Source organism: Aplysia californica, unplaced genomic scaffold (assembly GCF_000002075.1).
Source record: "Aplysia californica isolate F4 #8 unplaced genomic scaffold, AplCal3.0 scaffold00190, whole genome shotgun sequence".
Taxonomy (NCBI): domain Eukaryota; kingdom Metazoa; phylum Mollusca; class Gastropoda; order Aplysiida; family Aplysiidae; genus Aplysia; species Aplysia californica.
Genome location: NW_004797460.1, coordinates 960,293 through 973,979, shown reverse-complemented (window position 1 = coordinate 973,979; position 13,687 = coordinate 960,293). Strand labels below are relative to the sequence as shown.

General features: G+C 38.2%; 1 protein-coding gene across 18 annotated transcripts in view; it reads left to right on the top strand.

Annotated features, from left to right (window-relative positions):
• The window catches only part of LOC101856265 (probable phosphorylase b kinase regulatory subunit alpha), an 86,433-nt gene extending 73,228 nt beyond the window's left edge, over window positions 1–13,205 (top strand). For 12 of the 18 annotated variants that reach the window (XM_035969863.1, XM_035969878.1, XM_035969877.1 and 9 more), the window contains 5 exons: window positions 1,222–1,263; window positions 5,428–5,604; window positions 7,674–7,727; window positions 9,651–9,860; window positions 12,945–13,205. In XM_035969863.1, the coding sequence (XP_035825756.1) occupies window positions 1,222–1,263; window positions 5,428–5,604; window positions 7,674–7,727; window positions 9,651–9,860; window positions 12,945–13,121 (660 nt within the window). In that variant the 3' untranslated portion in view covers window positions 13,122–13,205. The remainder of the gene's footprint in view (window positions 1–1,221; window positions 1,264–5,427; window positions 5,605–7,673; window positions 7,728–9,650; window positions 9,861–12,944) is intronic. The other 6 variants (XM_035969874.1, XM_035969873.1, XM_035969869.1 and 3 more) reach the window with 1 other exon arrangement.
• The last annotated feature ends 482 nt before the right edge of the window (window positions 13,206–13,687 follow it).

Sequence of the window (13,687 nt, the reverse complement as noted above, 5' to 3'; positions counted from 1 at the left end):
ATCTGAATGGCGAAGAAAGCAAGGAAAGAAAGAACTGACTTTTTTATGGTAAATATTCGATGAGAATAAAGGCAATGGAAGGAATAAATCTCCTCAAGATACTCTAGTGTTAAAGTCGTTACATCTTTTATGACACGCAAGTATGGTTATCAAATATATTTTATGGGTTATAAAACCTGTCTTTCTGGTCTGCCATCTGACAGAAGTTATGATTTTTTTTCTTAAACTCATGTTGCAATCAGCTCAGCTAATTACTCTTTTCTTTTAGGGCTACAATGAAGTATATTAAGTTGTTTTTTTTTCTGGTACCACATAAAGAATTTGTCTGTGCGAAGTTGTTGTGGTACTACTTTGAAGAGCAGATGTTGGAAGGAGGAACTGGAACTGGATTAATCACTTGATGCTTGAACTACGGTATTGGGAGTTGATTGCACTCGGTTTTGCAAACGTGGCTTGAATGGAGAAAGCAGCCAGTTTGGATGGGTTCACAACTTTGTGTGATGTCAGTAGCTTGCTCTTTTTTTCTTCACTTGTGTCTTCTTGCTGTTTATGTGTAGGATTGCGAGTTGCATCCACCTTGCTGACGACACGTTTTTGTTCAGGTTAGAGAGCTTCTTTACTCTAAGGTCAGTCTGTCCCATTAACAGACGAACGTCTATCTTTATATGTATATTTTTGTTTAGTATAAATGCAACCATTAAAGGAAAGAAACAAGCCAATAAAAACTATCTTTTTTTATTACCCAGAAAAATTTAACTTGACAGTTTGGAAAACACTGGTGTCTATGGTGTAGCGGTTAGGTGCATTGCCATGGCAAGCAGAAGACCCAAGTTGGATTCCTATGTGGAGAATTTTTAAATCAAATATTTTGGTCTTTCTGCCTTGATGTTGAATCCCTCCAAGCCCAGACTGACCCTGACAGTCAGGGTTGAAGCCAGGTTCCTAAATGATCTAATTTGTGTCGATCTGGGTACAAAAAGTACCTTAAAATTAATTGGAAAACACAAAAAAATACCCCTAAAACCAAAAAACAGCTTTTAAAGTCTTGCTGAAATTGCCTAGTCCATAAGTCAGACATCTCTCTCCCTCTCCAATTTTTTAATGATTTCATCTGATTGTTTTGTCTGGGCAAGATAGCATTTCTCCTACTGTTTGTAAAAAATTTTCCCATTCAATTCTTTCAATGGTGACTTTGTGTAAGATTAACATGGCTTTACTTAGGTGACTGTACCAGTTTCGGTCGCTGCGTCATCAGAAAATCAGGTTTTTCATGCACTTGTTTTACTGTTTCTGCAAAGACTGTGAATCAGAAGACACTGTTTACTCATCTTTTTGTTGCTGTCCTATAAGCCAACACCAGTAGTTGACATAGGGGGATGTGATACTTGCTGTGGGAAAATGCTTAATACTGTGTACTGAACTTACTTTACTTACTTTCTCTACTTTCACTTTTTCATCCTCTGTTGCAGTTAAGCATCGAGGGGAGATGCAGCTTTCTATGGTAGGCCAGCTCTGTAGCTCTATCAATTGGGATATTATAATTTCTCAGGGTTTCCTTGACTCCGACCTTTTCTATGGCCTTCCTCTTCCTTTATAGCCTGAGTGCTTGGGGCTGGCCAGGTGACATACGTAACAGGTGGCTAAACCATTTTATTCTCTGTACTGAACACAGGGCGATAAACTGTGCCAGACAGTGGAAAGAATGAAGAGTGCATAATAAGAAATCACAGGTTCATTCGTTCACTAGGTTGTTTGTGGTGTAGCGATGAGGTGCTTCATCACGGCCCACCTCCGAGATGATCTAAACAGTGTCAACCGGGGCATAAAACTTTCGTTTGAAAAAGAAAAAATTTCAGCTTGAATAAGTTTGCATATAATATATATATAATTTGTTGTGTCACTGAGGAGTAGGTAGTGAACACTTTTTTTTCAGCGTTTCTGTGGCAATTTGTCTCAATAAAGGTAGTGCTGTTTTAACCAAATCCCCGTGCAGGAGCCACATATAATTTACTTGATACACGTAGGACTGTACATGAGATCATGCAAAGACAATACAGTAAACAGTCTTCTGATTTAGGGTCTTTGATTCACGTTTTTCTCGATATTTTTCCATCTTTGCTGTGTCATCAAATTGCGTTTACACAAACTGGATACACTTGTTTGTACATCTCAGAAGTGTAACTGGTTTAATGTAGTGTGCGGAGTAGTTATGATGAACAATTAATAGATCTGAGAGTGAATGTGGTTTCCTACATCCCCAAAGATGCCCAAACTTTCTTCACGGACTGTTTAAAAGTAGGCTAATTTTCTAATAATTTGTTTTTCAAGCTGAGTTTGGTAAATTTTCTATCATGTGGAAAGAATATATTGGACAATGACTATTGCATTCTCTTCAGAAGGTATTTAGAAATTCACGACAGCGAAAAGCATAAAGGGAATAGGTCTACTGTTCTTTTTGTCCCACTATTTGATGAGTGGAAACTAAATTAATCCAACTGACTCGATTTCAGGGTGATATTCATTGCTTTCTTTACTGACTTCACAATCCAGTTGGATCACTAATGAGATGTTTTTGGTTTTTTTAATAGTGTTGTTCTTTTTCCTGTGAGTTTTGCACTTTGTTGTTTACTGACTTTGTGTGATAGATTACATTGGATAACCATTATCCTTATGGATGTGTTCAAATGTTTTATGTACATTGTATACTTATGTGGTATTGATGACAAGGTTTACTTTGTCACATTTTCTACCAGTGTAAATTTTATGAATATTGTTACCGTTTTTGTTAACTTTCTTTTGCGCTCATATGACCTTATTCAGTTGCAAGCGCTGTAATACTCTTACCAAAGTGAAGCTCTTATTGTTTTTTCTAATTGTCTTTATTTTGAAACCTCCAAAGACTATGGAAGGTTTTAAAATGGATAAAAATGATACTGATTTGTTTTACAACTCGTGTTTCTCACTGTCTATGAAAGTCTCTATTCTTGTTTGAATGTTAGACAGTGGGACAAGTGTGAATGAAATACGGCTTGCCAAGGGAAAATCCTGGAATAAGAAAGAAAGGAAAATGTATAAATAGCTAATTGTGTTACGATTTCTGCCTTGTTATGAGCTCTTTCTGTTTCCTTTCAGCAATAGAGATTTGAACTCAGTCCTGCATTGTTCTTTAATAAGAATATTTCATTTGTCTTACTTGCTTTTATCTCATTCACTACATAATTTTTACCCTCTTGAATGTTTTTTTTTTTCTGCTGGCAAGGAAGTGTCAAGTGCAAAAATTTAGCTTCGTCAAGTAATTTGCCTATTTTTTGGCAAAGTACAAGTAATACATGTTATTTGCCAAATAATATGAAATTGAAAGGGTAATCTGAAAAAAAAAATTTGTTCAAAACAGGACATATATATCATTTTGGTGAGTCTAAACAGCAATTGCAATAGTTGAATGTTTACAAAAGCGTATCCGTATCGTCTAGCAGATGATAAGGCTCATCATAGTGACAAAGAAAATGCTAGACCAATCATCGTTCAACTGGTTGTGGTGAATGAGTTGAGTCTGAAAAGCTGCCCAATTGAAATGTGTTATAGTTTTTGATGCAGCTATTGAACCATTATGTGCTGAATTGTTGCGTTCATCTGATCTCTAATACATCACGCTCTTGTTCTGGCATTCTGTCCTCACCTTGAGGACTTAAATTTTGCTGTGCTTGAAGGCATCACAACTTCTCTTTGCTTCAGATTTTGATTGTGATGTGATGCACCATAGGCGTTTTAACACCAGCCTGTGACATTAATGAAAATGTTTGGGGTGGCTGTTTCTCAGTCATGGCATCAACCTTGTGTAGAGCCACAAAATGGTGTTTGCATTGGAGAGTTGGCTGTTTATTGCTCTAACCATTTTCTGTATGACACTGGGCATACAAGGCTATGATGCATACGTGAATTTTATTGCCTTTCTTCAGTCCAACCATAGTTTTTAATTTGCCATGTTTCTGTTGGTGACTGTTTAGTGCATTATGTCGTCTGGCTGTTTTATTTTTTGGGGGGTATTGTTCCAATCTGTTCGAGATGTAATGTAGTTGTTATCACACTGACTCAAAGTAAACTATCGATGCGGAGTCCATTCTTAGCTGAGTTTTCTTTTTGGTTTCTGTTTGCGATTTTGAATGGTTTTACTTTTGAATTTCCAAAGTCCTGCTTCCTCATCTATATTTTGACTGCCACTGGTGTGTTCAGATTCCCAAATGAGTGAAACTTGCTGAAGTTATTAACACAGGAGCTGTGACTTTCAGTTTGAATATATAGTTACATCTGTCACGGATTCTACTGATGTCTTTTATTTGTTATGGATGTGCTTTGTGTCCTCATCTGATGTAATAAAGGAATTTAGATGTCTCTGAAGACCACATTAGTTACAGTTTGGCACTGGAATGTTTCTCAAACTTGATACCTCTTTATTAAGTCATCTTATTTTCATTCCTTAGAGGTTCCTGTTTCAGAACTCTCACAGTCACACCCTGAGTGTTAATGTCTTCTTCTTTCAATTACCTGTTTTTGCTATTTTAGATAGTTGACTTTTTAAACAGCAGTTATGCCTGAATCCATTTTTTTTGCAAATTTGGCACCTTTTGCTGTTATAATCTCTTGACGTTCTTTGATGTTTTCATCTTTGGAATTTTCTCCTCGATTGTCATAGCTATACCCACAGAATATTGTTTTACATATGGGAAAATACACACTTATCTTTATATGCAGAGGAAGGAATTATACATCAGCATTATGTTCTACAAACAAAACTGTTCTTAGTCTTAGTTAATTGTAAAACCTGAGGAGTGTTTTGTCTTTTTCTTTTTACTTTTCAATAAGTGTTACATGTTCTATTTCTCTTTGTGGAACAGAAAAGTGAAAGTGAAATTGAGTCCCTTAGTTATTTATACAATTGTGAAGAAATAGTTGGTACACATGAAGTTATTTTTCTAATGAATACTGTAAAACTTTAGTCTTCTAGTGATGTAAGGGCACTGAAATTTAATTAGTGCAAGAACTATGGGTTGTATTTGTTAAAAATGGTATGGGTTTGTCGCCACTGCTAGAGCTGTGAAGGTTATCATGATTATAAGTTTATTTTCAAGTGCCATGCTCTTATTGCCCTTTTGATACCAGACTGATATATAATTTAGCTGAATATTGATCCTTTTTGAGGATTATAATTAGTGATATGCAAAAAAAAAAAAAATTCAATCTATATAATGTAATCTTAGTACAAGGAAAAAGACACGGTATTTATTTAACTCTGAGTCAAAATAAAGTTAATTGTTTGGGGTTAGGAGTATATGTGTTGGTTTTATGAAATTACTGCAAAACACCGCATTTTAACCCTCTCTCATTCCAATTTCTTTCCCTTTGTGTATGTGTGTTTGTGTTTACCAGGTGAGCGCCGACCTGCCCACACTGGGGATGAGTTCTCAGATCATCTCAAAGGAGCAACAAGAGGAGGAGGAGATCGCTGACCGCCAGGGCCAGTGGCTGCGACGCCGGCGTCTGGACGGGTCACTCAACCGCGTCCCACTCGGGTTTTACCCCATGTTGTGGGAGCTGCTACACAGAGTGAGCTTTTGGGCTTTGAATTTTGGTTTAGCTAGGAGCTGTTGAGCTTTTTGTGGTATTTATTAGTTCTCTACATATATATACATCTAAACCTGTGATGAATCTACTTTTTCATCTTAAGTTTCGTTTGTCATGGCTTTTCTGCAATACTTTTTTTGTGATTTTCTCTAATTATTGGTCCCTTTCAGCTTTAATAGTCTATTCTTCTCCTTTCAGCTTGCGTTTTCATTTGGAAGCCAGCTTCAACCACAAATTATCTGTCCCCGTCCTTTTATGCAAGGAAAAATTCTGAAATAATGCCAAATGAGCCCAAAAATGTGAAACTATGCGATGCTGTTTATTTTAACAAAGAATGAGAAAGGAAAATAATCAGAAATTATGCAAAAAATTATCAAAGTATGCAGGATGCATAAAACCACGGGCACAGAATTATGTACAGGTACCACAAATTTCTGTAGCCTGTTTACAGTAGTCTCCGCCTAAACGCACTGTGCTCGGGAGGGCTCCTTAGCGTGTGTTTATACGGAGCGTGCGTTTACATGAACCTTAGTGCAGGGAGGCAGTCATCTCAATTCCTTATTACTCTAGTAACCTCCCTTGGGGGGGAGGGTGTCATTTTGGCAGATAATGTGACGACACGTGACTGTTTTCTGGAAGATTCCCCTACTGGGGTTGAGAACACAAAGGCGTTGAATGGGGGGGGGGGGGGGGGGGGACAAACTCAATGTAATGAATTTGCACTATAAACGTCGGGAACAGATAGATCTAGCCTAAGAGGAAACTGTTGGTGATAGTCATAGTCATAGAGACGACGGACCACCCACGTGGCTTTCCAAGCGACCACCGCCGTAAATTTATGCAGAATCATCATCGAGGAACATTTTCTCTTGTGATTCGTTGAACAAGTAGGCTACGTTATAAGCTCTTCGAGCGCAGCTTATTAGGCTTGGATTACTTGATTACTTGGATCCAGAGCTAGAATCATAGCAGGCGGCACATGTCCATAAAGGCTTATTAGGCTTACTTGGCTAATCTTTAATCCTATAGAAGCCTGTCTAGTGTTTAACGGCATTTACACATGTCGCGCATCAGGCCTAGATCTAGCTAAACATTACACGTAGTCACTCAAACTCCAGTCAGAAACTTTCTCTCAAAGATACATTTCCAGTGACCAATCAAAAAACATTTCCGTCCCCCCCCCCCCCCCCTAAAAAAAATTTAACCGACCAGCCCTAGACCGAGACCTATGCGTCGGTGGAAAGTAGGGTGTGTAAACGCTGTCTATCACTCTCTTTGTACGGCGTGAGGGGCACGCTCATCCAGTATCTGGTTTTCTAGTAAATTCTAGGCTTGTCTTATGCAGGCTGTGCAGGTTGTCGTGAAAATTTCCCCTTGCCGAGCTTTACATGTCTCAGCGTGTTTCGTGGATCGGAGCATGCGTTTAGAGGGAATGACCGTGCGTTTGTACGTCTAAATTATATAGTAAAAAATCCGTCAGATGACGAAAGCGTGCGTTTGAGCGGAGCGTGCTTTTGTATGGCGTGCGTTTAGGCGGAGACTACTGTACTGGTCTGTTCAGTTTCTTCTTGAAGGATGTAGGAGATAGCCAAATCCGTTCTCTCAGTATGGTTTTTTTCTTTAGGTCTTCTGTTGTATATTTATTATTATCATATTACCAGTGTCTTCCCACAAGTGCTTAAGTCATTTTTGGGAAGTTTTGAGAACTTTTTTTTAGCAAGGAGTGCCCAAATGGAAACCATGACTTTGGCACTCATTATTTTTCAATGAAAATTTAGAAAGAAGACAATAAAACAAAACAACAAAAAACCCTGTTGTAAGAAGCCCCTTTATGGATTCATTTGGAACCCCCCTCCCCCCGAAATTAATTGGAATCATGGTAAAATGACACTGACAGTATGTAATTTGCTATAAGTAGGTACCATGGACATTCTATGAAGGCATACAGAGACTTTGGAAGGCTGTCTTTTTTTTTTCTTTCCGTTGGAGAAGATTTTTACTTGTCCTAAGCTGAAAGTATTTGTGTTTTCTCTCTTTGTTTCTCATTTTAGTGCCATGGCCTGCTGATTAAGGGGAATGCACTCCCGGGTACTCTCACTCAAGAGGTGAGTCGTGTGGTGACCTTTGCTTTCTGTCTTTGCTCTTAACAGGGGAGGCGGCAACTGAAGGCTATCTCACTTATTAGTAGATCAAATGTTACCAAATTTCACACATATCACAAGAATAGTAAGGAGTCTTAACCCTCATCCTGCGGGAGCCGGGTTTATGTCGCCCGATAAGCCTATTTCGGCACCTCACCTACGTTCTGGTCCCGAATCAGTGTAGCTCCTGGCTCAGTGCATGCGCAGCGCGCATCCTCTTACGTGTCATTCGGGTCCCGAGTCGGATCCCCATTCACGCAGGTCAAGTGTGTGTGCGTCAGTCTGCTTGAGTTTGTGTGCGTTTGTGGCCTTCTTCTAGAACCGCCTGCGTTGGTTCGTAATCGAGGCATACGTCTCATTCAAAACATGCCAAGTTGGTAGCTCCAGATGTTCGTCCAATGAAATTATAGAAGAAATTGACCCACTTAGACATGAAGACTTCCATTTTTCTATACAAAATATTTCAAATGAGCTTGATTTTGTATGAAATGATACTACCTGATAAAAAATAAGCTTGTTTGATAGTTTTGAATACCATTGTGCAGGTACAAAGAACAATTTGAGGGTAAAACATTCGGAAATTGACCTAAATTATCCCCTTTCGAATCTCAGGTCATTCTCGTAACAACAAGAGCGTCCAGAAAGGTTATTGAAATGGGCGTAACTACTCGTAATGTCTTATCAGCTTGTGAAAGGGGGGGTATTCATGTGTTTGTAACACTTTATAAATAGAAAGCTATGAAAGATAGAGCGTTATTTTCATCATCGGTTAACACACTCTCGCGGTATTCATGGCGAAAACACATGTTTCCCGGCGCGCACGCTGTACACCAACAGTACACACTGAGTGACCCCAGCGGCCTGCCCGGCACGTCCGACATAATCGGTTGCTGATATGATGCGCATCTGGACACAGACGCAGGATAAGAGTTAAAATCCGCTGTCAAATTTGAGAAAACAGTTTTGTTGCCATGGAAATGACCGCCATATTGGATTTTGTTAATATGTCTTACGTAATTAATACGGCACTTATTTTTCATGGAAATAATTTATTTTTTTTGCATGCATCTTGGAAAACAATAGATCTACAAATCTGTGTGATGAATTTTTCCTCAACATACTGGACAATTTTTTAATGAATTTTTTCCTGAAGTAGTATTCACGTTTGCAAAAAATCGGTGAAAATCCACAATCCAAACACCATCAACAACAAAATATTCCATATATAAAAAAATTCATCACTCAAATATTTAATATTCTTTTCTTCATTCTGTGAAAATTTCTTGAAGATTGAATGAAAAATGATGGAGTTATTTTTCAAAGTATATATAGAAAAACCACGTTTCAAGAAAACTGGCGATAAAGAAAACTAAAAGATTGACTTTATGAGGAAATGGTGGTGACAAACATGCTCCGTATGGGAAGAAATAAGGGTTATGGGGATTCTTATTCAATGAAATAGTTATAAGAGAGGCTGGAGAAGCTAAAAATGCCTACAACTTAAATCCACAGTTTTGAGCCGAATCGGGACTTTCAGGGTGCCCCATAAATGTTTACCATGTGTGTAATGTGGGCCCTACGCTCAATAATAAAGGCAATAAAGATATAAAGAAGAGATTAATGCAATTTCTTGGACACTACATCACTATAAAAGCCTTGAACATTTTCATCTCACTGGTAAAATTGGAAGATCCGAGTTCGTTTCCCGAATTGAGAGACTTTAATCAAGTACTTCAGTCTTTGTGTTTGCCTCTCATCCCAGACTAGCCCTGACAAGCAGGGTCAAAGCCAGGTCTTAAATGATCTGAACTGTGCTGATTGGGGTGTAAAATCACCTATTACAAAAATATTTTTTGCGAAAAAAAAACCTTTTTTTCTTTCACTCAGATGACGAAGGGTGAGTTCAAGTTTGCCCTGCAGGTAGAAATGGTCCTGAACCGAATCCCTCAGCCAGAATACCGTCAGCTGATGGTGGAGGCCATGATGGTGCTTACCATGCTGCTGGAGAACGACGGTCACCGCCTCAAGCTTAGCCAGATGGACATCGAGGTGGACAAGATTGTGCACGAGGCCAACTCCATGTTTATCAGAGATCTGGTACGTTTTTGACCCCCCCCTACCGTTAGCTTTCTGTGCATAAATGAGGTATTTCTCTGGGTATTTTGTATATTGCTTATGATATTTTGATCTCCATATTTTGTTTTTCCTACTGTACTTGTGAAGAATAGTGTGTTTATGTGCGTGTTGAGTTGCATCAGGTCGTGAAGGCCAGCAGTTTTTGTCTAGATAAATGTTTGGAGGGTTTGTTTTTTGTCTTTCTTTTATGAGTGGTCCCTGGATTTTATTGCTCTAGTCAGTCTTTCCTTTAAGGGTGTTTAGCTTTTATCTTTGTCATACAATTCTTAAATGTGTCAATGGGAGTTTAGGTGTGGTCTTTTTTTGTTCTCAGAGTTTCTGTTACTCAAACCTGTTTGTAACAAAATGTGACCTTTGTACCGCTGACTTGCCAAAAGTATGACTGTTTCCGTTAATAAAAAAGAGGCATTGTATCCTTTTCTAAAATCAGTTCTTGTGCAGAGTGCTTTTGATGGGTGGCAAGATCATGTCTTGCATTGTCAATATTTGTCTTACTTATATTGTTGCCAACTCTGTGAAATCCTGCTGTTTAAATGTATGCAGAGTTCATAATATTTAGCATGAAGCCGACCAGTGTGTGTAAATGTACAGGGTTTTTTGTACTGTTTTTAGTCTCTCTGTGTCATTTTATTTCCATGTCGTATCCCTTGTTTGAAAGTGAAAGTAAATAAAGGGGTTAATGCGATGGGTGCTCTGATTTGGCTTTATCCTTCTGTTTCATTGTGGGTGTTTCTGTTGTCTTTTTGTTCATCCAGATGAACCAGCCAACACATTGAGACTAGTGAACGCATGAAGTTTGATGGTGAAGTTTGATAAAAGTGGAAAATTTGGTTTTTTTTAAAGAATTTTTTTTACTTGCCATGGGGTGTTGCATTTATCTCTCTACTCGCAGGAAATAGCTACCAATTCTTCATAGAATTAAAATTGTATCTTTTCTGTTTCAGACTGATATTGAGGTATCAGACGACATTCGCTTTCTTTGTTTCCATTTTTCTTTACAATTGATAACCGTTACTTGTTACTTGTTCTTTTGATTTTGTTTCGCCTAACTGTAAGAGAGTTCAAAGAAAATACACAGCACAATTTTGCTCAAATAATTCTTGATAGTGGGTCAGAAAATGGAATGTTAGGTGGCTGTATCAGTGGTATACTTTATTCAGGGAGTCTCATCTGAGTAATTATTCACATGTTCATTAGAATGCAAATTCAACACATATATATATACACAAATGTTCCTTCTCTTTCAGCTAACAGGAAAATGTGTTACGTTTTGTTCTGACCAGGATTTCTACCAGTCGTTTTGTCAAAATTGTCCAAGATGTTTTCCCATTGTTTAGGAGAAAACTTGTTGTCTTTGACAGGTGGTGAGAAAAAACTTGTTGTCTTAGACAGTTGGTAGGAAAAAACGTGTTGTCTTAGACAGGTGGTAGGAGAAAACTTGTTGTCTTAGACAGGTGGTAGGAGAAAACTTGTTGTCTTAGACAGGTGGTAGGAGAAAACTTGTTGTATTAGACAGTTGGATGTCTCGGACAGTGTCATAATATTTTTAAAAATGCAAAGTGGGAAGTGGTACTTTGTACAAGTGATTGTCTTGGAAAGGTAGCTGTTACAGTAGACTCGGCTGGATGGTAGTTTGAAAATGTATTGTGTATGCAAAAACAAAGAAAAGCTGTAAAAGAAAGAGGAGGTCTGATTTTAGCAATATTTATTTGGTTCCGTGAACGTTTGTTTGAGGTTTTCATGTTATGAGTTAAAAAGCTTTTTTATGGTGAAGCACTTGAACACTGTTTGCTTTTGACAATTGTTTGAATTGTTTTGTGCTCATCTCTTTGAGTGGGGAGAAATTTTAGCGGCTATCTTGTTCTTTGTGCTTGGATGTTGCATCCCTCTCAGCTAGGGTTGGCCCTGACAGACAGGGTCAAAGCTTACCCATGATCTAAACTGTGTCAATGGAGGCCAAAAATCCCCCACCTAAACCCTCATTTTTTTTAAAAATTTTCGGGGGGGGGGGGGGGTTTGTTTGTTTTTTTTTGTTTTTTGCTTTTTGCTTTTTTTTTTTTTTTTCCTTTATGAAAATAGTTTATACTTTTCAAGGGTTTTCATGAGTTGGACCCACAATCATGCCTTTTGTTTTTTTATTTGATTGATTGTGTCATCACAATTAGACTTCTGAATTTTCTTTAGCTTAGCTCTAGTGATATTTTCTCTTTCTTTCCAGTCTAGCATTTATCATCCTTATCTTTCCTTCTACTTTTCTTTGTACTCTCATGTTACGCATCTAATCTTCAGCACATACCGCTGGCAGTATTGTATACAGACGTAAGTCATTTTTGGCGGCCTTTGAGATATGTCTGTGGCAATACTGTCCGCAATACGTGTGACCTAATTCTGAAACTACAAGGGCCTAGAAATGTTTACATTTAAATGAATAAAACTCAAACTTGTAAAGGAGATACATCTTCAGTCATTATAACACAATCAGCGGAAGTCTTTTTTTTTTCAATTTTTTGGGGGTATTTCTATGGTAAAAAGTCCTATTATAATTATAGTATTAATGTACTTCTTTTGTGTCCTCAATACAGCAGGATTTTGTTTTTTCGTGCTAAAAACCCAACTGTTAAGACATCTTACCAGTGCTCAAGTCGTTAAGTAGATTCTGGTTGAACCCTGCTTTTATAAACTTTCTCAGGGACAAGAAAGTGATATATCGAAACAGAAAAAAAAAATGTGTTATGCAGTTATGTAATGACCACATAATATCACTACATCAGTACTCTCATTTCTTTCCCCAATATCTTAATCTCTGTCCACAAAATGCGGAGTGGCGTTGTTGGCCTAGTAGTTAGGGTACCGGACCAGTAATCATAAAATTGTGGGTTCGAGGATTCGAGCCTCAGCTCGCTCCGACGTTGTGTCTTTGGGAAAGACACTTTACGCGAATTTCCTATTTGGTTCGGTCCTTTCAGAGAGGGACGTTTGACTCGAAGGTCCCGTATCTTAAATAACCTAATAGTGTTGATACCATTTCAACATTTTTTTCACCAGAAAATGCCGCCGGACGTGGTGGAGCAGGCAACCGGAGCTGCTGGGATCTGCCTCTACCTGTACGACAGCGCCCCCAGTGGTCGTTTTGGCTCCATGGCGTACATGTGCCGAGCCCTGGCCAACATCCTCAACATGCCAGTTAATGAAGAGAATGCTTTCGAGTGTACTGTCAGCTGAGCCGCTACACAGTTATTAACCCACATTCACCATTTTGTTTCTTTTTTTTAGCTTGAGATCAAATTTTTTTCTATTGCTGTGGGGGGGGGGTTATCATTGAAAAAATTTTGTCTTTTTTTTTTTATGATGATTAGTTCATTTTTTAATCAATTTATTCCTATAGTCAAAATTGTCGAAGATGACCAACCTTTGTCGAGGAGAAAAAGGGTGGTCTTAGACAGTGTTATTATTAATTTGGTGGGGGTTTTTATTTGAACGCGGTGGGGTGGTTGTTTGTACAAATGATTTTCTCAGACAGGTGGTCGTTACAGCAGGTTCGACTGTATATTAGAACAGGGGGACTGTAGCTGTAAGTTGGATGTTATGTAACCTGTGTAAGGTGGAAATCTGTAGTTGTCATGGGGATTTTTTCTCCCTAATTTGTCCAGAAAGTTGTAATAACATGAAATGTAAAAGGATAAGAAAGAAAGGAGATAATATACAAAGGAGTGTGGCCAGGTCTGAGTTTTGTCTTAGGGTGCAATTTTTAAAGGTGACTCGTAGCATATGAGCTCTTTGATGGCTAG